The sequence below is a fragment of the Tursiops truncatus genome, chromosome 3, assembly GCF_011762595.2.
Source record: "Tursiops truncatus isolate mTurTru1 chromosome 3, mTurTru1.mat.Y, whole genome shotgun sequence".
Taxonomy (NCBI): Eukaryota; Metazoa; Chordata; class Mammalia; order Artiodactyla; family Delphinidae; genus Tursiops; species Tursiops truncatus.
Genome location: NC_047036.1, coordinates 79,478,340 through 79,505,861, shown reverse-complemented (window position 1 = coordinate 79,505,861; position 27,522 = coordinate 79,478,340). Strand labels below are relative to the sequence as shown.

Here is a 27,522-nt window from a genome sequence, read left to right as displayed (position 1 = left end):
GATCCTCCCCACCAGGACTAAGTTGTTGCCATCCAGGCTGCCTTCAAAGAACCAAATGCAGGTCCCATGTCTGCAGGGGCCCAAAACTAATACTAAAGACAGACATTTGGGATAATACTGACTTATCTGCAACTGCTTAAAATTTAAAAAGGAAAAACCACAGTAGTGATATAGTTTAGAAAATGAGTCTGTGGACAAGTTGTACAACTTACTGTCAGTAACCATAAAGGATTTTGCACAAACACACCCTCACTCCCTTTCTTCTGCTATTTCTCGGCTCTTCCAGCAGGTGTCACTACAATCACAGAACAAACATTCCACAGGATGGTATGTAACTTTATTTTTCTACCATAATTTAAAGTATTTACACACTGCACACTCACTGTTTTACACAGATACTTATTCATATACCTATGAACCACATCTAAAGGTTTCTTTGCAAAGACTCTACACACTGTGGGAGTTTCCAAGCATAACAAAGAGAAGGACAAAAAAATGTTTCGAGTCTTTTAAAGACAGCCACGTGGAGCATCTGTGAAAACCAGTGTTTTCCCACAAGTTTAAGCTCCCCCAGAAGACGTTTGAACAGCTACATCCTACCTATGTGTTAGTATGACCCGGCACTCTTCTGGTTAAGGAGGATTTCAAAAACCAACATGTGCAAGTAGCATTTTCTTTAGACATTCTACGAAAGAAACTGGAGAAGATAAACCAGGCCCTTCTCTAGAGAAATACCTGTATTTCTGAAACAGTTATCTGTGGGGAGGGCCTCAGTGTCATACAGAGATACTGACTATAAAGGGAGAACAGCTAAATACACTGGTACTAATAATAGTGATGTAGGATGCTTTTAAGCATCCTTTCCAGGTAAATGATATGGGCAAAACAACCCAATTTTCTTTTCCCAACTATTAGCAGAGGTGGTTGTTTTGCTTTCCCTGAAAAGGACAAAGGTATGTTAATCATATACACTCTAAACCCAGATACTGTAGAAAACTTCTACTGTTTTTACTTCACTTTTAGACTATTTGCACAAAAATAGTGGTTAGAAGTACCCTAAATATTTTTCCTTCATTCTACTCAAATTACGTCAAAATTACTAGCTAACTATAGCTTCTAACCTGGCACGGGATTCTGTAAGTGAACAAAAGAAGTCACGGCTCAGAGCTGATGGTAGGTAGGCCCCCGGTCCAGCTCTTATATAAGGATAACAGGTTTGGGTTTCAACCCTCTGTAAGCAGGATGCCTTCAGGATTTTCCCAGACTGGCCAAGATTATTCTCTCATATACCAGAAGATGGTCGAGACGAGGTTTGCCACCTCTGGATGAACCCACATCTCCATCCTGTGACTGATAGATCAGTTCACGAAGAAACAGAACTTCACAAAATGACATCCTCTTTCCTGCCAGTCTGGGCCTCTGGAAGTGCCACTTATCAACAGGACATGGCAAAAGGAAGAAATTACCTGGCCAACTAAAACTAAGCAGAATCTTGACCCAAAGATTCTGCTGTGAAATTTAAAGTTCACTAACTTTTGTTTGCATTTACGTAAATGATTAGGGTAAAGTATAAGTATTACCACTAATTCTTGGAACCATACATTTACATTTTAGATGTAACAACATAAACCTACCTAGCCTGGAGTTCATGTTCTCAGTTACCGTTCTTGCCTTTTGTTGGTGGTGTTTTCCTTTTGCAAGAGGTGCCAACAATGGAATTGAAGAGGCAAGGAGTTTCTCTGTAGCTTGGTGAAATTACTATAAAGTAAAATGACTAAATAATAGTCACCTACTGATGTTAAGAGGGAGAGTATCTGATTAAATCGAGAGGCCACCTGGGGTGCAATACTGCCCAGTGCGAATGTCTGGACTAACCAGCACCCAGAGTTAGCTACATACAGAGTCAGGCCAAGGAAGCGCTTCTGTCATGAGCGCCCCAGTCCACTCCATTATGCACACAGATGTGTCAAAGGCTGAGGAAGGCCTCGGTGTGGAGGGCAAGGAAGAGGAAAACTTTGTGATGGGATCTGGGCCTTGATGTTAAAGCAAGAATCTAACAAACCCCAGTCCCTGGGGTCCTAAAGTGAGACTGAGGAGGGCTTACTGGGCGTGAACACAGGCAGCAGTGTGTTTCTGAGCCCAAAGAGCCAAGGAAGAGAAGGCTAAGAATGTGGGCTTGTACAAATTACAGAGATAAGAGCAAGGCATGATCACTCAATTTATGTTTTTGCGTTTTGTTCGTTCAATGTAGAATAGAGTTAAAAGAGGGAAAAGCTACAGTTTACACAAGGACACGGGATGACAAAATTCTGAGAGCTGCTGGGGTCTAGCAAGATGCCTGGTATTTATCTATGAAATTGTCATCACTAGCCCCTTCTGACCTATAAAAACAGCAGTTTTCATTCAACCTACCATACTATAAGTGCTCAGATATAACAATCCTAGTTAATAAGAACGGTACTAACATTCTCCCCACCCTCCGAAAAAGTGACAGCTGTAAAAGAGGAAGAGGGCCTAGAATCAGTGTTTAAACAGCCAAAAGCACCTGGAGGGGGGTTAACTGTCCTTCCACATCGAGCAAGGGCAGAAGAAGAGGGTAAGGACCTAGTTCAAAGGAACGAGGCAGCTGCCCCAGGAGGCGGCAGGTGAAAGCTGCGTGCATGGGATGAGCAGCAGTGGGAAAGGACAGGAGGGCGCAGCCAGGAAGAGCTACAAACAACGTCACCGGTCATCTTCAAAGGGAACGCTGCGTACGGTGTCTGTGCACGTGTACTATATACATACTAACCAGGTACACACATAAATATTTAATATATAAAAAATAAAGTGCTTTCTAACAGGTCCCCAGGCAAGGACATTATAAAACATTTCACAAAACTGCAAAACAAAATCGATACAATCAAAGAACACTACATCCAACAGACGTGAAAACAGTCAAACACAATATGTACAATCAGGTGGGTGTCCCAGGACAAACATCCTGTCATATACATGGTATATACATATATACTCTTTTACTCAATATATTATGACAATATATATTTTAAAATTTTGTTATAGACAAAAACAGAAACAAAACAAAGACAACCCCTACAAAAACACGATAAGGATGGAGCACGCGAGGCCTAGACTGACAGACAAATGGCTGTCTCCACGGGGAGTCCCGAGGCCACTGCTTGGGAAAATGTGCCAGCGTTCTTTCCTGGGGTGCAGTGCCGCCACGTCTTCCAAGGCACTGTGGGCTGCGGCAGTGAAGTTGGCATCCCCCGTGGTGAGCAGGTCAAAGACACAGGACTGGAAATAGATGTCCTTCACCGGCATCTTCTCGTGGCATTGAGCGTTAGCAGTCTCCAGTGTGTAGCCAGGCCAGGCCTGGGCCGAGGACGTGTGAGGCAGGCTGTGCCCTAGGATGGCAGACACCTGGCCCTGCCCGTCATCGATGCGCTCGCTCAGGGGGCAGCCGTTCACACACAGCTGCAGGTCCTGGCTCTCCTCGTAGGACATGGCCAGGTCTTCAGGCATGCGGACGGCGAGGGTCAGGTAGCGACCCAGCTGCCGCACGAACACTGTGGTCCCTATGTAGCGAGCGTGCATCTCCACGTAGCGGCCGCTCTCCCTCTCCACGATACGCAGGCTCTTGATGTCGCCGTCCCCTCCACTGGTGCTGCCATCCACAAAGGCAGCTGGCAGGTCATCTGTCACAGCTTGGTATACTTTCTGATCTGTACACTCGCGGTGGGCTTTGAAGATGATGGTGATCTGTGGGAAGGAACGCGTACAAAGTTTAACACGATGGGAGGGATACGGGACGGTGCATCCTTGTGTGGCAAGAGCTGCTCTCCATTCTGGAGTTGAATGGCTAGAGGCAGAATCTCCAGACTAGGCCTCTTTGCTTCTGCCTTGCAAGTGAATGGTGTCACTGTTAGGGAAACTTTTAAAAGTCCTATGTATTTGGAATGATAATTTAACACAGATCCGGGGAATGTGCCTCCGGAAAAAATGTTCATTTTCCTAAGACAGAACAATGCTGTTGTTGGGATACAGGCAATTTTTATTGGTAATTTATATCTTGTCTCCTTCCAAAAACAGATGAGCTGTGGTAGAGCTCTGAGAAAAAAAGATTCCGTTCTCAGTTATGCAGAAGCTCTAAGTGGCTTAATTAACAATAAACCTACCAGAAATTTTTTTTTTTTTTTTTTTTTTTTTTTTTTTGCGGTACACGGGCCTCTCACTGTTGTGGCCTCTCCCGTTGCGGAGCACAGGCTCCGGACGCGCAGGCTCAGCGGCCATGGCTCATGGGCCTAGCCGCTCCGCGGCAGGTGGGATCTTCCTGGACCGGGGCACGAACCCGCATCCCCTGCATCGGCAGGCGGACTCTCAACCACTGCGCCACCAGGGAAGCCCCGTACCAGAACTTCAATTTCTAAAAAGTTTCTCCCTTGGACGCTAAAACCATATCCCATGACTCATCACTACAAACTTACTTATAAACACTGAGGGAGGAAATGGAAAGCTGAGGAGGGGGCCATCCCAGCAACAGCTACCAATCATGTGCCTCAGGAAAGATTTCTCTTAAGTCCCTTAATCAAATGTTTCACATGACTGACTAATCGCTGTGACAGCAAACTCACTTAGCAAATGCAGCTCCCAAGCACTGGCAGACTAAATACCCTAAACCTAGTTACAGCAAATGTTTTCCCCAAACAGCACGATGGCCCTTCGACTTCTCAGAAATCTGTTCCCCAGTGAACTCTCAACCCGCCAAGTTAAGCAGACAATTCATGGAGAAAAAACTACTGATAATACAAAAGCTTCCCTTGAGTGAACTGATTTTATTTCCTTAATTAGAACAATTATTAAAAAAAAATGAACCTTGAGCACCTTGTCTCCAACATCCTCAACATCTCTGCCGCAGGGGATGGAAGGAAGATGACGAGGAAGAGACAGGGCCTTCTGGGTCACACAGGTGGGAAAATGGTCCCCAAGGGGGAAAAAAGACTATGCTTTGAGATCTGAGTTATTGTCAATAACTGAGGTAACAGCTTCTTCTTCTTTTTTTTTTTTCAGAGAACTATTTTATTTTAAATTAATCTTTACTAGAGTAGAGTTACTTTACAATGTTGTGTTAGCTTCTACTGCACAGCAAAACGAATCAGCCATACATACACACCTATCCCTCTCCTTTTGGACTTCCCGCCCATTTAGGTCACCACAGTGCATTAAGTAGAGTTCCCTGTGCTGTACAGTATGCTCCCATCAGTTTTCTATTTTATACATAGCATCAATAGAGTGTATGTGTCAATCCCAATTATTCTTTCTTCTTGAAGAAAAAAAGAAGTATCAGGTGACTTCAGTCAAGGAGGGAGGTAGACAAGCCAAACACTCTACAGATTACTCTGGATGGAGGGAACCTTCCACCTCCTGCAAGGGGGCTAATCAAAACAATAGACCCTTGTTTAAAAGGCCATGCTGGCCCCTCCCCACCCCGCTCTCTACAAGTCCTCACCACCACCCTCAAGTTTATGTCCGAAGGGCTTTTTCCCCAGCTCGGCCAGCATTTGCTCACACTATTTAATTCCACGTGTTACCACCAGTGTTACCTAACTGGAATTTTCCAGCCTGTTCATTTCACTTCAGCCAGTTATAAAGCCACATCTGAACCAGCTGCACTGTAGCAACTGGTTAAATTCATATCCGTTGTTTGCAGCTGCAACTAAAACCCAGACAATGCACTAAGAAAATGCTTGGTTTTCTCCCTTCCTAATTACCCTGAGCCACAATTTAATTTCATGACCAGCCTTCTCACATTTCAACACCTTCCTAACAACCTGAAGGAGGTGTACCAGAGATGATTTCAGGAAATTTGTTGTGCATCCAACCATACGACCTTCCAGAGCGAGTGGGATTTTGAGCTAGATATCTAATGGGACTATAAAATAGATTTATTTGGTGGCTCTAAAGACAGTTTGACAAGTGCTTTTTTAAGGTAAGCTGGGATCCCTTGGAGGTGAAAAAGATTTATTCAAGTAAATTCTGCACCTGAAGAGTTGAAAGTTAATACAGACGGCTACAATAAGAGTAATAGACTTTTCATACAGCCACTCTCCTCATTTTCAACTAGAACATCCACACTCAAAGAGTAAATGAACTCTTCTAAAACAGCTAGGCCATTTGTCCTTCCAGTCTAACAAACCTCAAATTTAAACCAACTTGGCGTTATCTGCAAGAATTAAGTACTTTTTAGTTCACCTTAGGAAAAACACAGAGGAATTAGTTTTGTTGCGACAACACACCAGAGAGATCCAATTCCAAAGAAGTTTCTAAAAAGGCAAGCAAGGGTCAATATTAAGATGAGTGGAATAGTTCCAGCTCTCACCAAGTCCACCAATTCCAACTCGGGAGTCATTTCAAACACTCTCACGTTATTGTCCTCTGCTATGCCTGTGACACTGACAGTAACTCCCATTACTTCTAGAAGATCAAGTAAAACTTAAAGCTTGACCGCTGCATACTATCTACACTTACAAAATATTCCAGTTTACCTAATGGATTTCTGTCTGTCCAATTTCCTAGGAGTGATTTTCTCTATGAGACAACGAAGCTGGTATTTCTCTTGTTGTTCCTCCTTTAGGTGAAATAATTCGCTCGGAGCATATGTATAGAATTAGCCCTTGAATCAAGATGCTGAGGGTAATGAACCAACCTCAAAGCCTGAGAGAAGTTTCCTGAGTGGTCCTCTGTAGTTTAAGTAAGTACTGAAGAGATACCTAGAGATATAATCAATGTAGTAGAAAACACTAGGTAACAGTTTCACATGACTTAAGTTTTGTAATGTAATTTCATTCCTCATACAATTAATTACAACTCGAGGTCTTAAAAAGCAGGCACTCAGCCATGAAGGGCCAGAAATTCATTTCCAGATTCTGTCTCCCTCTTCAGAAAAAAAAAAAAAAAAAATTTATTCACTCTCAATAATTCTTACTTTAAAAACACTCAAAATTTAATTGGCATGTTTGGTAATTCCACACGTTTTCTATTTCCAACTAGCAGCTGTCAGAGGGTAAAAACAGGACATGCAAAAATGTATTCTAAAGCTCTCAAACAGATAATTTAAAAACACATGCTATGCTGCTTACTTTCCCCCCTCTATGAACTGATCCATATGCTGTAATAACTCAATTTGGCACATCTGTTCTATGCCACACCATTTATTATTGATGGATGGCATTTCTGTGCATTTAAAACACCAGTGCCTTTTGTTAAACCTCCCCCGCCCAGCCCCTCCCAACCCTCACCTCAGACAAACTACTCCAGTCCCCTCATTCATTTTTAATGTTTCATTCCCTGAGATCTTTACCACCCAACGGGTCTCTTAGGAAGAGCAAGAGAGCAGCTACAAATCAACCTTTCCACACGAGTAAGGCCATAAGGATTTAAGGTTTGCTGTGAAATACCAATATTTAGAGGCAGCTGCCTCTCCTTTCCACCAGGAAAGTAAAAAAAAAAAAATTAACTGAAAACGACGTAGCCCAGAGAACCAGGCATTGCCTTGGCAATGCACAGACAGAGCTTCCCCAGGCTCGACAGCCTTGCAAAGTGCTGCACAGAAGTTTTCAAACAGTAGAATTCCCCACAGGCTGTGCACTTAACTATTTGTGCTTATTGTATTTTGGAAGAAACATTTATTGGTGTTTAATCAGGCCATCTGGCACTGCAAGTGCAGGACCTTACTAGATTTCTCTAATAGCAGAACTCGACTTTAAGATCAAGGGACTCCATCTCTTGGATTAAGATGGGCCCGCAAACCAAACTGAAAGTCACAGAAATCAGCCTGGAACATACAGAAACAATTTTGATATGTACCTAATTAAGATTCTGCTTGTGTTAAGGAAGCTAAAATTAATTTTATTTCATATAATTAGCTGATAAGTCTACTTCCTCAGATCCTCTGGGTGCAATTATAGGTTGAAAAAACAGGCGACTGTGGGAGAATAAGAGAACGCTGTGCCCATGGCCCCTTTGCTCTTACCAGATCAGTGGAGTACAGCCTCTACACTCAGTCCTCAAGGCTGAGCAAAACAAGAAACCATTCCAAAAAGGGCACATGCTTCAAAGAAATAAACACACGTGCTCTATCTCCAGCTCTAAAACACATAATCTTAACTTCAGAGGGTCAGTTTTTATAAATGTTGAGGAGTCTGAGCCTAGGAAGCTCTGAAGCACCATAAGGAAGTATCTCGGCTGGACTGGGAGGACTCTGGATCTCTCTCCCTTTTGTGGAGCAGGAAACAAAAGCATATTCATCTAGAATAACTTTCTGTTTGAACAGTTTCATACAAAACCTAGGAGAGTGTATGTACCATACTTAAGGAAAAAATGTTGCATTGGTTAATAACTGATGTCATTGATAATTTTCCTGAAAAACTAAGAAAAAAAAATCTGTCAGGAAGGTGTGAACTCGATGAACCGACTGTAATTTTACCATTCCGACTCAGCCTACATATCAGCTATCTACCTATAGGAAATCTGAACTTAAGATCTATAAGAGTATAGTTTCTTAAGTAATTTCATTGGAGTAGGACAAGATACTAACAGGAAGACAGTAGTACATGTGTTTAAGAGGAGGGTGGCAGGTTAAAAATCTTACTCTAGACTTCTTTTAAGTCCTGAATGAGACTATAAAAATCTCCTACCTTCTAAGGATATCAAAATAGGTTTCTCTATGCTCATGAGTCTCTTTCCACAGAGCTCTGTTCTAGAAACATGTACAGGATTCCAGAGAAACGGAATGGATCAGACTTATTTATTCTTCAGTGTTGCCCTAGGTAATACATGCAGGAACAAGGCTGCCTTGGCTGCTGGAGGGGTTCTTGGCAGCAGATGGAGAAAGAAGAAACCAAACCAGAGGGAAAGGACACCCACAGTTGAGGCTGCTAGGGTGGTCCAGGGGAGAAGCATTAAGCTCAGTGCCTGGAAAGAGCATGTGAGAGAGAAAGGGAAGCAGGCCCAGGGATGACACATAAAAGGGACAGGCAAAAAAATGTCGACTTCCAAAGGGCAATTTCTGTACACTTAAAACAAGGAAGGCTGGAAGTAGAAATAGGCTCAGAGACAGGGAAATCGGCCAGTTTCCTTGTACAGACCAGAGCTGAGTTTGGGGAGGAAAGGCCTCTGGTCCTCACAGTCTTGGCACTCAGAGAACTCCAAGCGGAACTTCTTGTTTGTTGTGTTCGGACTTTGCATTGAGGAGGCCAGCAAATGTAGGAACTCACTACACTGCTAGATGCGAAGTTAGATATGTGTAGACAGTATTACAGGCCGAGGCTGCCACTGTGCTTTAGACCAGAGGCTAAAAATATTCTGAAAGGTGACAGCCAGGGCCAGAGGCAATAACTCTAGGGGCAGGAATCTGCCCTAGCAAGTCTTGCTTTTAGGGATCTCCCTCCTAATTGGGGGGGGGGGGGGGATGGGGGGGATGGGCACAGGGCCAGGGTTCAGCACAGCTGTTTCCCAAACCAATGGGGATTAGGAAATCACAGTCTCATTGATCATTTTTCAGTTTTGGTGATTTAAAAAGCAAAAGGGCTTGAAGGTCTCCACAATACACTCACACTCTGTCACTTGTAGGTTCAATTGCAGGTTCCCAGGGCTATTAAAAAAAAAAGCAAAGCCCAGGAACGAGGTGGTTACAGGCAGTGACCATATATTCCAAGAAGCCAGTTAACTGGAAAGTTACAAAACAATATCCTTCTGTCTTCATTTTCCTGAGGCAGGGAGCGGGGAAAGCATGAACACCACATAAATGCACACGTGTGCTTATGTGTGTACTCACCCACACCTTTAGACGGAAAGATTAAACCCTGACCCCCTTTTTTCAGGAGCACATGCAGAGCAGATGGGAAGTTAGTATTTAAATGCTGTCACATCAATTCTATCCACAGTGTGTATACTAAGTTCCAACACTGAAAGAACCCCAGCAGCAGCAGCAAAGGTACTTTGGGCTCCAGCTCTTAATAACCAGCTAACTGGGACATACAGAGCTCCTCTCTCCACAGACCCAACTTCACCTGAAGTTCTTTCTAGACCCGACAGCATCATGTTTTCACTACAAGGCTCTCCAGCTAAATTCTGCATCTTAGATGGGTGCTGCTATTCTTGTTAGTTATTACTTACTGACAAGCTGAGCAGTTTAAGAAGTCCTGAAGTTACCCCACCCATGAGAACACAAAATTCAAAACAGTGGAAGAGCAAGTTCTACTACAGTCAAAACAAATAAAGACAAAATGGGTAAGGTAGCATTTTTCATTGTTCAACACTGTAGGTAACTATCCCACATTCCGCACAGGCAGAAACTGTTTGGTTAGCATTAATTGAAGCCAACAAAAAAAGTACCAACCATCCAATGTTTCCTTCTTGCCCCTTCCTCTCAAAATGTTAACTCAAAGAAAATTTAACAGGGCAGAGAGAAACATTTGGAAATGTGACAGAAAAACAAGTTCTAACTCTCAGCTGTGCATCAGACTTGGCCTCCTGCCTCTGGTTTAAACTATGAAGGAGTGTGGATTTGTTTTAAAGGAGTAGAGGCCCACAGCACTCGCATGGAATCCTGGCTGGCTCAGGCAGGCGTTGGGTTAATTTCTCTTATAAATGGGGGATTACGAAGGTCCTTTTTGTCCTTCCAAACCACATCTGGCACAGAGGGAGCGGCACAGAGAGATTCAAAATATAAAACTGACAAGATACACAGACACAAATTTTATACATTTTTAGACAGTTTCCACTAACATCTTCCATATTTCTTCATTCTATTCCAGAGAACAGAAAGATGATAAAAGACTCATTACCCAGAGTACATGAATCTGTATGAACAATATAAAGGTGTATCTTGTTTGGAAAGTACAGCATAAAGAATAAACAAGGCAGGCCCATTTTCACCTTACAAAATGATCTTTCACACTTACAGATATATCATGGAGCTAATAATTTCTCCTTCTTTTCCTTCTTCCTTTGCCCACATATACTTTTACCTCCAGGCAATCTGCTGAAGTTTCATATAGTTCTATGAAGCAAAGCTGAATAGTTTCTGGGCCTGAGACCTTACAATCCAGTACAAACGAGAGCTATGCAGGAAACAGAAAAGGACAAATAGAAATACTACCACCTGCAATTATAGCTGATTTCTGCTTTTCTAAAAACTATTCTTTAATGTTTCAATATTATCTCTACAATAAGTGAATTCAGGGAGGATAAGGTTATCTAAGACATGTTTTCATGTGTCTTAAAGATGAGATGGAACCCTGAAAAAATGATTTTAACTAAGAACTGGTGATACTGATGGTCAAATTCCCTAGAAAGCTTTCTGGTATTAAATCAAAGATCAATAACCTTTCAACAGTGGCAGCCAGGGTTCTAGAGCCTGCTAGGGTATACAGGAGTGAGGAGACCTGGGTGCAGGTGAGGGGCCACCTGAACAGTGGGAAGTGAAAAGGGAGACTGTGACAAATCCTAGGAGTAAGAACACTGGCCTGTGATGGTGACCAGCAGGGACAGTCAGGCCCTGGGTACAGCAGCCCATCTCTCTGGCCCAACCTCCTGGTCCTTCCTGACACCCGAGAAAACTTGCAGCTCTTGGAACCAGCTTATAATGTGGGCCACCAACGTTCTAAGAAGAAACCCTGCAAATGGCTTTTTTTCCCCCACACACAAACCCACAATTCTCCACTGACTGCTGCAAAGTTTAGTTATGTGCTTAGACTGAGGCAGAGACAACATTCACCTCTGCATCTCCCATGCATAATAGGCCCTTTAATGCTGGGTGTTTCAAATGCAGCACCACATTATACATTTTATCAGAGAAATGAATATAGTATACAAGCTGGGAGCTACAACTGCAAACTTCTTTCCCATCTGTTCTGCAATATGCCTCAACTGGTGTTATAACTTTTTTTTTTTTTTTTTAGCATTTCTGCAAAACAAGGAGGACCATGACAAGATGCAAATCTTAAAAAGATGGCAAGAATTAGCTGCATAACAGATAATCGTAACAAAACAAAAAGCAACCTCAGATTTTAAGGATTAGTTACAATGTATCTGCAAGACAGCTTGTGCTCTCTGGAAGGAAAGGGCTCTATATTCTCAAAGAAACTGCCACGTGTCCCTTCTGTAACAATGTTGCACGAAAGCACAGTGTCCATGTATTCAAATCACAATCTGGCAGAGGGAAGGATAAGGCATCTTCCTTAGTCCACAAAAATAAGAATGATCACCACTGTGTAGCTCACATTGTCTCTATGAAGATACTAAAAACATAATTGGTTACAAAAACTTGGCTACAAAAAAATGCACTAGGCCTAGGGTCAAGAGAGGACAGATTTCCAAACCTTGATCCAAAGATATGCCTAAAAAAGACAGTGGAAAGCCTTTGCAATGCAGGCGCGTCTGCTCTGATTTTGTAACCAACAGAGAATGACCCAGAACATTGGTTTACATGCCCACATTTGATTGTTGAACAACAGTTCATGCTAAGGGGCATCAGAAAGGAGCACAGGATCCAATCATGCTCTAGGACCCTACAAGTGAAGAGTATTTTATCATCAGGGAACACCTTGGGTTATGCAGTTTGATGAAGATAGTAAGCAAGAATGGGTCAAAGGGACTAAGTCTTCCTGTATCTCTAGTATCATCAACCAGTGGAAGTTTTCAGGAAATTTCCCAGAAAGCAGCTAGAGTTCGAGACTTAGGGATAATTATGGACTTTCAAAGACAGGGTCTCTTACCATGCTTTGGATAGGCACTGAAAGCTACTGCCCATGGGGTCACTGGGAGCTGGTGGCCCATGGCAGCAGCAAGAATTCACAAGGCACCTCAGAGTACCTGTTCAACAGCCACCCGGCTTGGTCAAGCACAAAGAACACACCTCTTCCCCAAAGTCAAACTGCCTGAAGGTAAACCACCTTCTCTCACTAAAGGATGAAGTACAGAAAAATCTGAAGATCTATAAAGGACCTGCAGTCATCTCAATCTCCCCTCCTACTTGCAGTTTTGTTTCACTGAGTTTGAAGAACAGCATACAAAAGCTAGAGTGATGAGAAAGGACATGATTACGTTAAAACAAAAGGGAAAACAAAGCAAAGGTATACCAATTATTTGTACAGAATAATTTTTTAAAAATATTGCCATCGTTTAGGTGTGTAATACATTCATCCTTGAAATTTTTTGGTTAAAGGAATCATTTTAAATGCACCTGAGAGACTGGTGCTTTTAATACATGTTACTAGGAATACATTTGTAAAGTGCAGAATCCTTTCATAAAATAATTTATACCAAAATCACCTGTAATCATGGCATATACAATTCCTTATTAAATCCACATAAACAGGGATACATAGATGCACAGAATGAAGTAAAAAGGAGTTGAGACTGAGAGGCTGGCAAAGAGAATGTGGAAGAGAAGTTACAGAAGCCCAGCATCCCCACAGATGACCTGGTTATTTACCTGTGTGAGGCCCAGGAGAGATACTGGTATTGTGTCCCCTCCCCCACCCCCAGCCCAAAACAGAAACTGCTTTTCTTCCCATGTAGCCAGCGCTGCCAGTTCTAAGCCTGCCCCCTCTCTCATCTCTCTCCCGCAGAGTGCCTGCAGGCCAGAAGCTGCCCCTTACAGCCAAAGGTGTAGAAGGTGGCCCAGAGCTGACATGGATCTCAGCAGAGGTGTGCAGGTGTGCCAGGAACCCTGGCAGCCCCAGGGCGGGGAGAGATGAAAAAATAGCCCTGGTCTCCCCTTTAGGAACACATCTAGCTGGCAAGGTGGCCAACCATACAGACTCCTGGGAAGGGATCCCCAACAGGCTGGTGGAGGGCACGACATAAACCCAGTGGCCGTGAGAAGGCATACCTGCACGCAGCATGACCGACGTTTCCCGGGGAATGGGGAGAGAAAGTAGACAAGGGAAGATGAGGCCAAACTGTCAAGCACTGCAGGTCTTGCTGCCCTACACTCACTGCTTGCCATGTGGATAAGGAAAAGTCTTAGCTAATAAATGACCCCTTGAGTATACAGGTGACTCTGTAGTTTAGATTTTTTTTCCCCCCAAGCTTTGTCTTTTCGTGATGAGGTTTGAAACGTGGGTGTTTAGGGGCAGGTAGAGCTCACAAAGACAGCCTTGAAGATGACTTGCTTAAGAAGCCAGGTTACCAGGACTGAGTTGCCTTAGGGACTTCCCTGAGCAAAACACCTGAGTCTAGTGCTTCAGTTTAGTGCTGAAGGTGGTGAAATGAATGTTTGCTTAAATACTATAATTTCGGCATCACAACCAGCCAGCCTCTATGATATGACATCATTGGTCAGTCTTTAAATCTAGTGACACTGAGCGCATAGGTCATTAAAAATGCTTGACCACAGGATGACACAGTATCCGCAATGTGCAGTGCTGGGTTATCCAATAGCTGGTCTATGTATGTATTTAAGGTCTCAGTAAAGCTGGGACTCATATAAAAAATTCTTCTTAAAGGTTTCTTGAAAACAGTATTACAGTAGACATCAAGGAAAAAAAATTAGATCTTTTTTGGAACTTATTTCTTATGTACTTTTTTGTCTCATTGTTTTTATTTTTATTGCCATCATTTTTTCATTGCTTGGAATTTTTAAAAGGGTTCATTTTGGCCCTGGGTTGGTAAAAGGAAATTGCAGTGCAAAATTTTAGGCCTTTGTTTGGTTTCACCAGCAGAAGCCATACCAACATGGAGACAGGCCCTCAACAGTAACCTTCCAGATGCTTTTGGGGGCTTTGGAGAGAGTTACAAAAAGAAGAAGGAAAGAAACAACTACTAGGGGTCATAGAGTAATTTGTTGCTGAACAGCATGGTCACCAGATGTGGGGAAATACTTTCCAATAGTGCAATTAAAGACCAAACATTCTCACTGTCTGCTTGAATTTATGTTAGAGGATAATTTTTCCCCTCTCCTTCCTGGAATGGGTAAAATCTTTGATCCTTACCAAAGTGAGGGAGAAAACAAATTGTATTTATTTATTTGCTAAAAACTATGAGAGATTCAACCACAACTGAAATAGAATGATCTGAAGTCCTTCAGTGTCAACTGTTCCATTTATATAATGTTAATACTCATAAGGTAACCAGTTGTCCCCAAATATTTTCAACATGATCAGTAAAAAGTATAAAATTTTGAAAGGTTGAACACCAAACAGAAGTGACATGTGACTGGATGGAAGGCTTGGAAAACAAAACTTTGGGCTTGTGAAAAGAAACAATATAGCTGACCCCTGAACAACAGGAGGATTAGGGGCAAAGACCCCTGTGCAGTTGAAAATTCACATATAACTTTATAGCTGGCCCTCTGTATCGAGAGTTCTGCACCCAAGGATTCAACCAACCATGGATCATGTAGTACTGTAGTATTTACTACTGGAAAAAAATCCACGTAAGTGGACTGGTGCAGTTCAAACCCATGTTGTTCAAGGGTCAACTGTATTTTCCCATGCACACAGCACTTATTAATCTCAAAAGTATCGTTTGAAGGATACCACTCCAAGCCCTCAATTATTTACACAATGATTTTGATGATTTTCTACATTCCTAATGGAACTGTCTTCTTGAATTTTCAGTGTTATGTCTTTCCAAATACTATTCCCAGGTTTTATATCCTATGACTGCAATAATGATGGATTTTTTGCCCATGGCTTGTCTTATGACTTCATAATTATACTAACTTCATATCATAACATACAGCAAATACATATTTTAATATACAGATAGGAAAAATTACTTGCATACTTGTAAAACACAGAGGAAGAAAAGTTTGAGATATAAGATTTGGAAAGGTAAGCTTGGGCTTTATTGGGAGTTGAAGCGTAAATTGTTTTAAGTCCCCCTAATTTGTCTAGATCGATGTAATAGTCTTTGTTCAGAGCAATGACTTCTAATCTTAGATTTGTGACACCCCCGGGGTGTCTCCATACATCTCTGGAGGTGCTGTAAAATTCCCTCCACAAAATGTGAAGTAAAATAATTTAAATTCACTTAATGACTATGCCACATATGTTTGGAGGCAAGGGAGGTGTCCTGGAATCAAAAGAACAGTCGTTAAGTATTATAAAAGCTTGTTCCCTGTCAATTATATTTTAGCCTAAACCAACTGATGAAAAGATAAACAAAGGAAATCAAGCAAGATGAGAAAACCTGTATATGTGATTTTGCGGTTGGAGGAGACGGTGAAGGAGCTGCTTACTTGGGATGCTATTTTCATGGACAACCCTTTTTGACTGCTTTATTTATTAACACCTGAATCAGCTCAGACTGGCAACTGGAAAGCCAGTCATAGCTCCTCTCCACCTACTTGCACTAAGACACTGGTGCCTTAAAATTGGCTTAGAGGATCTCTATTCAGTATTAGTTTCTTTAAAACAAACAAACAACAACCACATACACTGGCAGCTAGACAGGGTAAGTTTAACTTAACTATGTCAGTTTTCCCCTCAGGCTGACTTACATTTTTATCCTGAGATGACATGGGGTTATAAATCACTGCTCTGCAATATCCAATTCTTAACTTCCTTGGTCACCACTAGGTTAGGAACTAAAACACCACTGTGGGCTTGCCACTGAGAAGCTGGCTTATAGCCATTACATTTTACTATAGCTTCCAAGTTCCCAATAAAATTTCCTGATGGGTTACTGCCTCTGGCTTCACAGCGTTCTTTATTCAGAACACCCATTTCAGTCATTTGATAAATCTGAACATGGATTTCTTCAAGAGCCACACACATCTGCACTTAAAAATGACACCACTGAAAAAATAAAGAACTTTTTTTTTTCATTAAGCAAGCCTGCCTTTTCCCTAGAGAACCCAACTTCAATGTTTACTTTTTATTTTTCATATCACTGCCTATTTAAATTTAGACCCACATTTTACATAAGCCCTAGAATTCCACTGAGAAATTTTTTACCAAGTAATTTTCATTTAATCCTTCATCCACCCTGCGTGCCAAGATGACCAAGAGAAGCTCCTTTTAAACTAGGTCTTTTGTATCACACTTCAAAAGTTGCCTGAAGAATCAAACTCTGAAAGTTATTGGAAAGAAGAAAAAAGTACACTTGCCTTATCTGTAGCAGTAGCACTGGATCCAGGGACCACAGGCACATTCGTCACTTGAACTGAAAGATAATTATTATCTATGAGTGGCCAGGCCCCTTCCACTTTGCATGTCTGGAAGTGATCCTTGAAAGTTCTAAGGTGAGGATCTCCGAATAAGCCACAAAAAAGGTAATTAGGAGGGTTCTGGTCCCCTCCCCTGTGTTCTCTCGCTCCCGCGTGGCTATGATAGTTACAAGGGTCATGGGTCACTTCAGGGTTTGTGGAGGATGTGGGTCCGTCCTTAGAACAGTTCCTCTGGCTCATGAGGTCACTGATACCCAACACAGCAGAATGGTATACTAGGTTACCACGGCAGGCTTTTGAAGTTCGCTGGGTGCAGCCGGCATAGGCACGCAGAGCCTTGCAAAACTCAGAGTCAAAGCCATCAATGGCAGAGTTCAGGTTTGAAGTCAGGAACACAAAGTCTGTGGTACATTTCTGGATTCGACATTGGGCTGGCTGTTGGCAGTCACCTATGAGAAAGAAGATAAGAACAAACATTTTTTAAATGCTTCACAACTTCCTGAGCTACATGAGAAAATGACATTCTCCTCTGGGAACTGTTTGTTCTATTTCATATACTCCTATTTTAAGAAGGCCTTCAGAAATAGGGCTGTATTGTGCTTCTTGGCCTCTCACAAAGTAAGCCACTGGGAGAAACACTGCATGCAGCTAGTTAACTTGAAACTAAAGCATGGGCCATTGTGAGTAAACAGGAGTCTAGCCCAGTGTTCTTAGGGTAAAATTACAAGGGAATGATAAACGAAATATTTTATCAACTTTGCTATTGTTTATAGATTTTGAGAAAGATGTCTTTGCTTTAAGACCAAGTCAAAGATATGAACTTTGTTTTGATTTTGAAAACTGCATAAGTAATGTGCTTTGGAAATCACTGTCTATGCACAAAACCACGAGTAAAGCCTGCACACCTCAGGGAAGGGAAACTCCTAAATTACAGCATGATTAGTTAAAACACCTTTACCCGATTCTACTATGGCTATAGGCAAAGAATATCAGGAAAAAATCCAGGTACTAAGTTAGTCTGCATTTCTTGAGGAATGTTTATCAACAAATTGCATATAAATTAACACTTAATCTCCTGGTTTCTATCAATACAAAGTGTAAATGTTCCCTTAAAAAAATGAAGTGATTGATTTGACCAAGCTAGGTATTCACTTATCCCATAACATCAACCACACTAGGATTCCAGCTCCTAAACAGTTCACCAGTAAAAGTACACTAAATCAAAAAGTACGTAACACTGACAGGTGATCCCACCAACTATGTTTTCTTCCAGAAACAGAACCAGAGACAGAATTATTAGAGTATATATAAACTACTTTTCCCCTAAATCAACAATTCACATAAACTTAATGATTAATTCACATTAACTTAATGATTTAAGTCAAGCTAAAATGAATGAAAAATCATGTGATTACTGCCCTACTATTTAAAACGTCAGTTTTCAAATTATGGCTTGCCCCTAGCTTCTCATATAAAAATGTGTAAAATCTCTCAAAGCACAAAAAACACAATGAACTGCCAAGACTAGGTCAGTGGTGTGCACCAATCAGTTTAACACTATATTCCTTAAAATGGGAACACCAGGATTACTGAAATGAGAAACAATTTTCTTTATCATCCACCTCAAATTTTATACAAATGAACTGTAACGCGTATCTGTATTACTTTTGCCCATCCTTTATAGGTCTCTCAACCATGGAGGAGCCTCAGTGTCAAGTCTTAGGTTCCTCATATGAGAAATGAGTAGGTTGTTCTACAGTAAACTCTGTGATCTTTTCTAGGCATAAAATATCTATGGGGGGGGGAAATCAGTCAGTAGAGTATTATTAAATGTATAATTATTCAAGATTTAGGCATAACAAAACTTCAGGATAATATCAAGATTTAGTAATTTACCTGATAAAGACTTAAAACTAACCCTAATAATCGTCTTAGAAAGATATTTTAATCTTTTCAGTAGTAAACTGCTTTTAAATCTGAATAAAATAGCCTGTATCTCTGCTCATGGCATCAGCTGGGGAAACAAAGGGTAGGAAATGACAACCTCTTAAGGCACTTTCCCAACCATTCTTAAATTTCAAAAACCAAAAAGGGAAAAATATAGTCAAGATTGGATATTTGATTTAACACAAGTAAAAGAGATTAAAATATTTTAATATTTTGGAGCTATGAATTTACAGCTATCACTAAATCGCACTTAAAAAAATCAAATACATTTTGATGTGTTTGGTCCCTTTTATGTTTGCTCATTCTAAAGTTGATATTTATAGAATTCCTCTCTATAAAGTAGATCAAATCATTTTTCAACTATTTTTACTCAAAAAAGCAAAAATGCGAACAAAAAAATACAACCAACCAACAACCCCCCAAATGGTATTAAACCCATTTTACAGATGGGAAAATCAAGACAAAGGGACACTAAAGGCCTTGTCCTGGCTGGATTGTAAACAGCTAGTATGAAGCCCAGAGCATGGTGCCTTTCCTCAAATCCTGTTTTCATTCCTCCACATGTCACATCTCTACTAAATGCCTGATTCTCAAGACAGTACTTGATAGCTTAAAAAAAGACGTAACTACAGTATTTCTTTTAAAATCAGCTTCACAGTAAGCAGTAAGCAAGAAAATAAAATATGGGCCAAGATCACTCAGTAATGAACAGTTCTTGGACAACATATAAATGACAGCACAAGAACTTTCTGCTAAACTTGCAGTGCCTATTCTTTGTTATGGCCTATAAAATCTAGCCAAGCATACACTTACTAATAATTATTTCAAATAGTCATAAAATATCAGAAGTAAGACCAGCATGGAAATGCAGATGCAACTGTTCAGAAAGAAAGAGAAAAGCAGAATTTAGATTCCCAGCTCCTTTTTTGTTCCTTTCCTTCCTCCCCTCTCGCTTTTTCATAGCAGGTGGGTGCCGATTCCTTTGAGAAATCTCACATAAAACAGAACTCCTTGGGTTCCTTTGTTTTGGATGAGGTTTCTAACAGACTTTTTGAATAGAGAAGATGGGAGGGAGGAGGGCTAAATAGAGAGAAAGTGCATTTGGGTCAGCAGTTTCAGCCCCATCACAGGCTCCTGTATAATGACTAATTTGCAGCATACACCCAGAAACATCCAGGCTTCATGAATTTATAATGACAATGCGCACTTTGCCTGTTATAGGCGGTAAAGTAAGCTTCCTGTCAAAATACCAAGACAATGCAGAGCAGAAACAATTTCAAGGATGCAGCCAAGAAGGCCATGAAGTGTATGAGTAAGCAAGGAACTCCCATATTGGATCTCCATTCAGGAAGCGCAGAGGTTTGCTTAAGGGAAAAAAAAAAAAAAAAGTGAATAAAAGTATTCTTTTCATTTCCCAAGGGCAGAATTCAAAATCTGCAGCTACAGATCTATTTTTCAAATCAGATCATCTATGATGTGACAGTATTTTCATTCCGGTAAATGAAACTTACTAAGGGATTTGTGGGTCTATAGCTTTCATTAATGATCCAGACATAAAGACCTCACCATTCAAGACAGTTTCCTCAATGTCCGGACTGCGCGTGTGAATCTGCAGCCCAATCACCAGTTTATAATAAAAGAAATCAGATATGCTGAAGTGAATTAAGTGAAATGCAGAGCCATATGGGGTGCAGAGGCAAATTATATGGATCCAGGCATCAAACATATGGTAGCCCATCTGTAAAGAGCACTCGGCTAGGCTCCCTGCTCTGAGAAACACCCCCTGCATTTCAATAGCACTGCTCTTCAAAGAAATCTCTCAAAAAGGAGCCCTCTTTTCTATAACCAGATTAACTGCTCCATTCCAACAAGCTGTCCACAGATATCACTCACCACAGCAACTCTGGGTAGAATCTAATGGTGACTTCAGCGTGAGCACATTAGGATACTGAGAGGAGTTTCACATTCCAAGTTCTTGAACTAAGGCACCTTAATTTTCTAAACTTTTAAACCAACTTCTTAGGCCTTTCATGGGCCAGCGAAGAAATCTTCAAGGACCACATTCCAATCCTGTTATAGGACCCAATGGCAACTAAAGGAAACGATATCCAAGTAGTCAAGAGGGACACAGTCCTGCCTACCACTTCAATTTCCATTTCAAGCAACCTACACTTTGACATTATGGACACTTATTTTTTTCACACAAAACCCTCCTGAGCAGATTTTTTGACACGTCATAAAAAATTTTCCATGTAACCATAAGCAAACTGACTTTATTTTCTAAGGTTCTAAAGTCACTAATTTAAAACCTTAATCATCGTAAAACTTGCTACTTACACTATTAAGACCTCGGTCTGTTTCCACAAGTGACAGTGTTAAAATGCAGCTGTTACATCACAATGCAAAGTTATGCAAAGTAAATTAAGTCGCCTCCTCAAATGCCACATTTTCTCCCTATTACTTAAAAGACCTCCTGGATTTTTAACACTGCTGCTATGACTTAGTAAATAAATAAGAATTACTCCGTACAGTTGGGCGGCATTAAAGTTCAGTATTCTCCAGATCAGAGCGTTGTGACTGCTGTCCTACAAATACAGGACAAAAAGATCGCGAAGGAAAACTTACCTAATGCTCTAAGTGTGCTCAAACTACAAGATAAATTATCTTTCAATTTGGTATAAAAAAATTCTTTGTCTAGATCTGCTCCTAGAAGTGGTACTTATTAGTAAAGAGTGTCCTAGATTTTTTCCCCAGCTTTATTGAAATGCAACTCACATATAACATCGTGTTAATGAAACGATTTTAAAAAGAAAAGTAGGTTAAAACATGCTAAAAGGCTCATCTTCGCTAAGAAGAACGAAGAAGGCTTACTTCGTTAAGAACAGATTCCTCACCGCTGCTTCCATAGGGGAAGCGCCAAACCTCCAGAAGGCAAGACATCTGTCAGCCTCTCCTGGAACCCGAAAACACGCGGCTAGCCACAAAGCACGAGTTTTTCCAAAGAGGTTGAAAGCTGAATTAAAAGCAGCTTTCGCAAATATGAAAGAAATCCCAGTTTTAAAAAGTTTAAGTTACTTCGAGATTAACCCCCAGGTTTTCCAGCTCTGGTGAAAATCTTTCCATCTGGTGCGATTTCTTCGCCTCGCCGCCACCCCCAACTCCAGAGAAGCAGCACAAGGCTCCTAGTCACCCCACCGAGGCGGCGGCGGCGGCTGCGGAAACCTGATCCCAGCCTGACTTTCAGTAAACACCAATGCAGAGAGCAATAAAGCATCCGGAACATTTGTCTCGGGTGCGCAGCCCCCGCCCGCTACATCTTTGATAAGTGGCTGTTGGAGGGGAGATTTATCAACGGTCCGAGCAGAAGGCTGGGAAGGCGGGAGGGAGGGGAAGAGGCCTCTCCTCTGCGCCCCGGGCGCTCCGCTCGGTCAGTGGGTGTGTTCCTGCCGCCGCCCCGCGAGCCCAGCTAAGGTGCATGGCAGGGGCTAGCGAGGCCTTTCCCGTCGCGCCACGCCGCCTTCCGCCCCGGCAAGCGCCTACGGGACCGGGGGTGTCGGGGAACAAAGCACTCGGCCCTAGAGCTGGCTCCCCTCGCGCGCGCGCCTCATACCTGCGTGAAGCAGCCCGAGGCTGAGCAGCAACAGAAGCAGCAACGCCAGGGGCGGCGGGCAGAGCCGGGGGCGGGGGCACTGCTCAGCCCCGGCGGCAGCGGCGAGGGCGGCGGCGGCGGCGCAGGAAGATGCTGCTCTCAAGCCCATGCCCGTCCATGCAGGTCTCGTGGGCTCCGGCGAGGGCGGCGGCGCGGGCGCCGTGGCAGGTCCCGGGCCGTGGCTGCGGCATGGGCCGGAGGACGCGCCTCGCTTCCTCTTCTTCCTCCTTCAGGCCCGCGTCGAGCACGGGCCGCCGCCACCGCCGCAGCGAGCAGTGCGCCGCGGGCGGAGCGAGTTGGCGGCGGCGGCAACAGGGCGCAGTGGCATCGTGGCGGCCGGAGACGGCGGCGGGCGGAGGGAGAAGGGGCGGGAGAGAAGACACAAAGACCGTGAGCGAGTGAGGGGCCCGACCTGCAGCGCGCGGGCGCCCTGGCTGCGGCCAGCGTGGGCTCACCAGGCGTGGAGCTCGGGTGTGGACGAAAATGAGGAGCACGCAGCCCCAACCAGCGGCCACCGCCGGCCAGGATATCTTTCCGCGTCTGCCCAGCTCTCAATCAATCTCAGCCCCTCACTGCCGCCCCGCCCGCCCTACACCCGCCAATCCGAGTCGTCCCCACCCCGACCTCGCCCCTCCCTCTACCTCCATTGGCTGAGAGGCGGACGCTCTGGGCCCAGCCCGCCACTCGTAGGGCCCAAAGCGCCCCCACCTCCGTGCCTCCTCCTTCTTTCTGCCTGCCCCGTGTAGTTCGGATTCCGCGTCCGCCCGCTGCGAATCCTGCCCTTCGCGCCCGGGCCCAGCCTCCCTCCGGCTCCCTCCTCTGCTCTCCCTCCACCCCGTTCTGCGATTTACTGTTTCCTCGCACCCAACTGAAACAGGCGACAGCAACTTTGTCCTGGCGTCGTTACAAAGGCACCGGCCTTTGACCTCTCCTTGAATTAATGTGATCAGGTTCAACCTCCCTCCATGACTTTTATTAAAAATTTCTTTTTCATCACCCTCACTCTGTCCCTCCAGCTCCAGCTACGGCTACGGCTCCTTGGAGGAAGCGGACGCTTTTACCCTGAGCCTTGCGGCAGGTCCCTTCGCAGCCAATCACATCTGCGGAACCGCGTTCTTAGCCTGTTGCGGACTTCTGGTAAAGCTAGCACCCAGTCGCGTTGGAAATCCGAATGTGACCCACGGTCCGGAACAAATCGGATAGGCTGGGAAGGTACCCGCCAGCTCCCGACGGAGTTCGCTGGCAGCTGTGCGAGGCTCCGGTGTTCTTGTTCCTTTGACATTTCCCTTCCTGAAAGCTGCGGGGAGGGGTCTGAGAGCGGGCGAACTTCAACGTGTTCGGCTACAGTGTAATTAGATTAATGAGGATAGTAAGTTTTTAATGCAGTGTAGAATAATTATGCCATGATTTCTTGTTGCTCAGTGGCTTTTCCACAAATTTTCATCGTCTATTAGCAAATTAACCCAATGGCAGGTCGGTTTCTACTTTTGCGATTGAATGGATCCCAAAATGAGGGAAAACCAATTGTCTGCCAGAAAAGAGGTTGCCAGTGGAGATACAGGAAAGCATGTTGTGAGATTGATGATAGGTTCTAATTTGTTATGAGTAGGTGTGAAGTGGTATCTAATCTCAAGAATGGCCTCAAAGGCCGGGAGCCACTTCGTACTGCCCTTGTCTTTGCCCTTCTCCAAACGGCAAAGGGCTGCCATTTTAAATTCACTGATATCCAAGTCACAGTCTGCAACCCTACCTGCTACATTACTTAGAATCTCTAATTAGGAATTTCGTATCAACCACGGACACGTTAATATTCCAACATGTTAAAAAGTGCTAATCAATGGATCAGGATAATTGAGGACAAACCTTCCAACGCTCCAGCTTACTCATTAGATGCATTCTGAATTATACAAACCACTAGGTCCCTAATGAAGGATGCCTATCTATTTTTACTGCAACTTCTCATTACTTACTTATTACGTACTATGATGACTCAAGTGGTAAACACACCTTTCACTGCCCAAGATATAATCCAAACCTTGTGTGTATCTATAATATGCTTAATAGTAGCTTCAGAGTTGCCTGGAGAAATGACATTTTGGGGGGAGTTATCTGATATGATTTTTAGATGATACTGTGTTGTAAATCAAAAATTTACTCTCTTACAATTACTACATATTACAAATGAAATCAAGTGAATGAAATACTGGTAAGTGTCTTTTAAATAGTAATCAAATGTGAACACTATCTTTCAAAGTATTTTGCTAGCAAAGACTAACAGTAAGATGTTTCTTCTTCCTTAACCCAAGATTTAATTCGACCCCTATGAAAGAAGCATCCTACTTTATTGACCATACTTTAAAACATATAACCAAGAGTTAAGGATCAAATTCAGTTTAGTTTGAGTCTTTTCACTCCTGATTTTCTATGATTTCCCCGCCTTTCCTCTTCTCCCTCCTACATCCTGCTCCTTAAGTACACGGATGCTCTAGATTTTATCAACAGAGGGCACCCTCGAGTCACTGCAAATCCTGGTGTCCTGAAATGGAGCTGTTGTTCTTTAGAGGAAAAACTTCATTTTTTCTAAGGCACTTTACTGCTCTTCTGTTGTAAAATTTGACAAGCTTAATATTTATACGCCTAACAATTCACTTTTTATTGCTGCATAAGTGTTCAGCCTGCTAGAGGAAAATGTTAATTTTCACAATTAAACCACAAGGTGGTTCCTATTTTCAAGACATTAGTCTAGTTGACACATTGGCGGGGTAAATTCGGACTGTTAGTAAGATCCCGAATCAGCTTGGGAAGCAAGAGCGTAGTGAATGGTCACTTACAGCGCATCCACTCCCGCAGCTAGTATGCTGCAAGTTAAGGAGGATTTTAAGACTCTACAAAGAAAAATCTGGGGAGGGAGCTAGAACACAAACATAAAATCGATGACTTATAAAAGTTTTTACATTTTAATCAGAAAAAAAATCGTGAAGTGACAGCTTGCACAATTCACAAATCCACCCTGTTTCTTGCCACTTGTACTCTTTCCTCCTGCGTCTTTGTTTTCAGGAAAAAAAAGATGAGACTGGAACAGTATAATTAGGGGACACAGCAAAGCATCCGTGCAAAATGGGTAGAATTAAAACACATGCCAGCAACATTAATGGATTCTAAACAAGATGTGGTTTCTTATCCTGAACCTTTACATGATGTCTTAACTGTCCCCCTGTTAATATACAGAATCTCCATTTCCAGAAATCTAACACGAGGTCTCTAACAGATCACCGGGGGCAGAGGAGCCAGGAATCAGACCCGGGGTTGCGATTTGTGCAACCCATTTTAGAGTAAAGGCTCCCCTGCTGTTCCCCAGTCCACCCTACGCAAGGCAGGGGTGAAGGAGCCCGGAGTCCGACAGCCCAGCGGCAAGCAGCTTGTATATTGTACTTACATCATTCTTAACCCTTCCGTTCCTGGAGGGGGCTTGGCGGGATCAGGGGATCCCTGAGCTCCGGAACACGCAGGACCTGGATGTGAGAGGAGAGTCCCAGAGCCAGGGGTAAGCGCTGCGCCCCCGGAAGGAGAGGGCCTGGGGCGTGCGTGGGGCTCATCACCCGAGCGTATACAACCGGCCCCCGCGATCCCTTCGGGCTCAGCCGCGGCTCGCACCGCTCAAAGCGGCAGGTGCAAAAAGCATTTTGGAGTCGCTTGCCAGCGCGCGGAGGTAATGCGCTTCCTGTCCATTTATCTCAGGAAACCAGCGCAGCCTTCCCTTCCAAACAAAATTAACCTCTCATTACCCAGCCACTCATTCCCGAGAAGGCCTTAAAAGCTTTACCAGCTCGCTAATGTATTTAAGCTTTTCTTCCAGGCAAACGCAGCCGCTGCCGCAACTGCCATCAGCCCCGGGGGTTCCTCTGAGCTCCGCCGGGAGCCAACCGCTTACTTCCCCCCAGCCTGAAGGCTGGGAAACTCTGGCCAACCCAAATCCCAGTTTGTACTAATGGGCTGGCCCGACACCCCTGAACCGACTTCATGCCGGAAGCAGCCCAAACAAGTTCCCACTAATTTCACAAGAGCCCCTCGTATCAAGTCCTCAGCTCCCCTATCCTCAAGGAACGGGGGAGGGTACCCGGGAGGAACTTCAATAGCAAGCTGTCCCCGGGGAGTGGGCGCTGACTCCCCTTTGGAACGCCAGCCCTGTTCGCAGCGGGGGCGGGAAGCACTGATCAGGGGCGTGGGGGTAGTGTTAGCTAGGATCCAGCCGATTCCAAAAGTGGAGAAGCAAAGGTGGTTCTAGGTCTACAAGGGGCAAGAAGGGGCCTTTTGGAGGGCTGGGGTTTTCTCACCCTGGTTCTCGCCGCCCCGAGGCTGGCAGATTTATACCACACAGGTGGACGGAGACCTAAACAAAATAGTCCCGGCCGCTGCCTGCCGCTCACCCCTCACGTCCCTCTGGCCCACCGCAAACTTCAACAAAATAAACAACTCACCACAGGCATTCCCTTGTCTGCAGCGCGACGCTTGCCAGCTGGGAAAATAAGCGGCAAGCCACGCGGCCGGGGCGCTGAGGGGGGCAGCGCGGCGGCCGCTTCTCTTCCCCAGGTCGGGGCGGCGGTAACCCGAGGCAGGAGGGAGGTTCCGGCTCGGGGGCTGCTGTCCCTGTTCCCCGACTGCTGCGTGAGCGCCCGGCAAGCGGCTGCCGCGACGTCTCCGCTACCTCGGGGAGGGGGCGTGAGGCAAACCCCTCGATTCCGTCTTGCTT

The 27,522-nt window shown here is 43.7% G+C and overlaps 1 protein-coding gene across 2 annotated transcripts; it reads right to left on the bottom strand.

The window, feature by feature from the left end:
* Positions 1 to 315: 315 nt before the first annotated feature.
* On the bottom strand, positions 316 to 27,522 carry RGMB (repulsive guidance molecule BMP co-receptor b). 2 transcript variants are annotated; one of them, XM_033853053.2, is made up of 5 exons: positions 27,251 to 27,522; positions 26,209 to 26,284; positions 22,734 to 22,999; positions 17,117 to 17,625; positions 316 to 3,759 (listed from the first exon to the last, which is right to left on the bottom strand). In XM_033853053.2, the coding sequence occupies exons 2-5, from the start codon at positions 26,211 to 26,213 to the stop codon at positions 3,091 to 3,093; spliced, it is 1,449 nt and encodes a 482-aa protein (XP_033708944.1). In that variant the 5' UTR covers positions 26,214 to 26,284; positions 27,251 to 27,522; the 3' UTR covers positions 316 to 3,090. The 2 variants fall into 2 exon arrangements, with proteins under 2 accessions (XP_033708944.1, XP_073658441.1); XM_073802340.1 differs by lacking the exon at positions 27,251 to 27,522 and adding an exon at positions 26,596 to 26,721.

What these genes read in the sequence shown, in the direction of transcription:
- RGMB (XM_033853053.2), bottom strand. An exon ending in CCTCGGGCTGCTTCACGCAG is followed by an intron (nt 17,626 to 22,733) that starts GTATGAGGCGCG and finishes TCTTTCTCATAG; the next exon opens with GTGACTGCCAACAGCCAGCC. An exon ending in GTGCTACTGCTACAGATAAG is followed by an intron (nt 3,760 to 17,116) that starts GCAAGTGTACTT and finishes TCCTTCCCACAG; the next exon opens with ATCACCATCATCTTCAAAGC.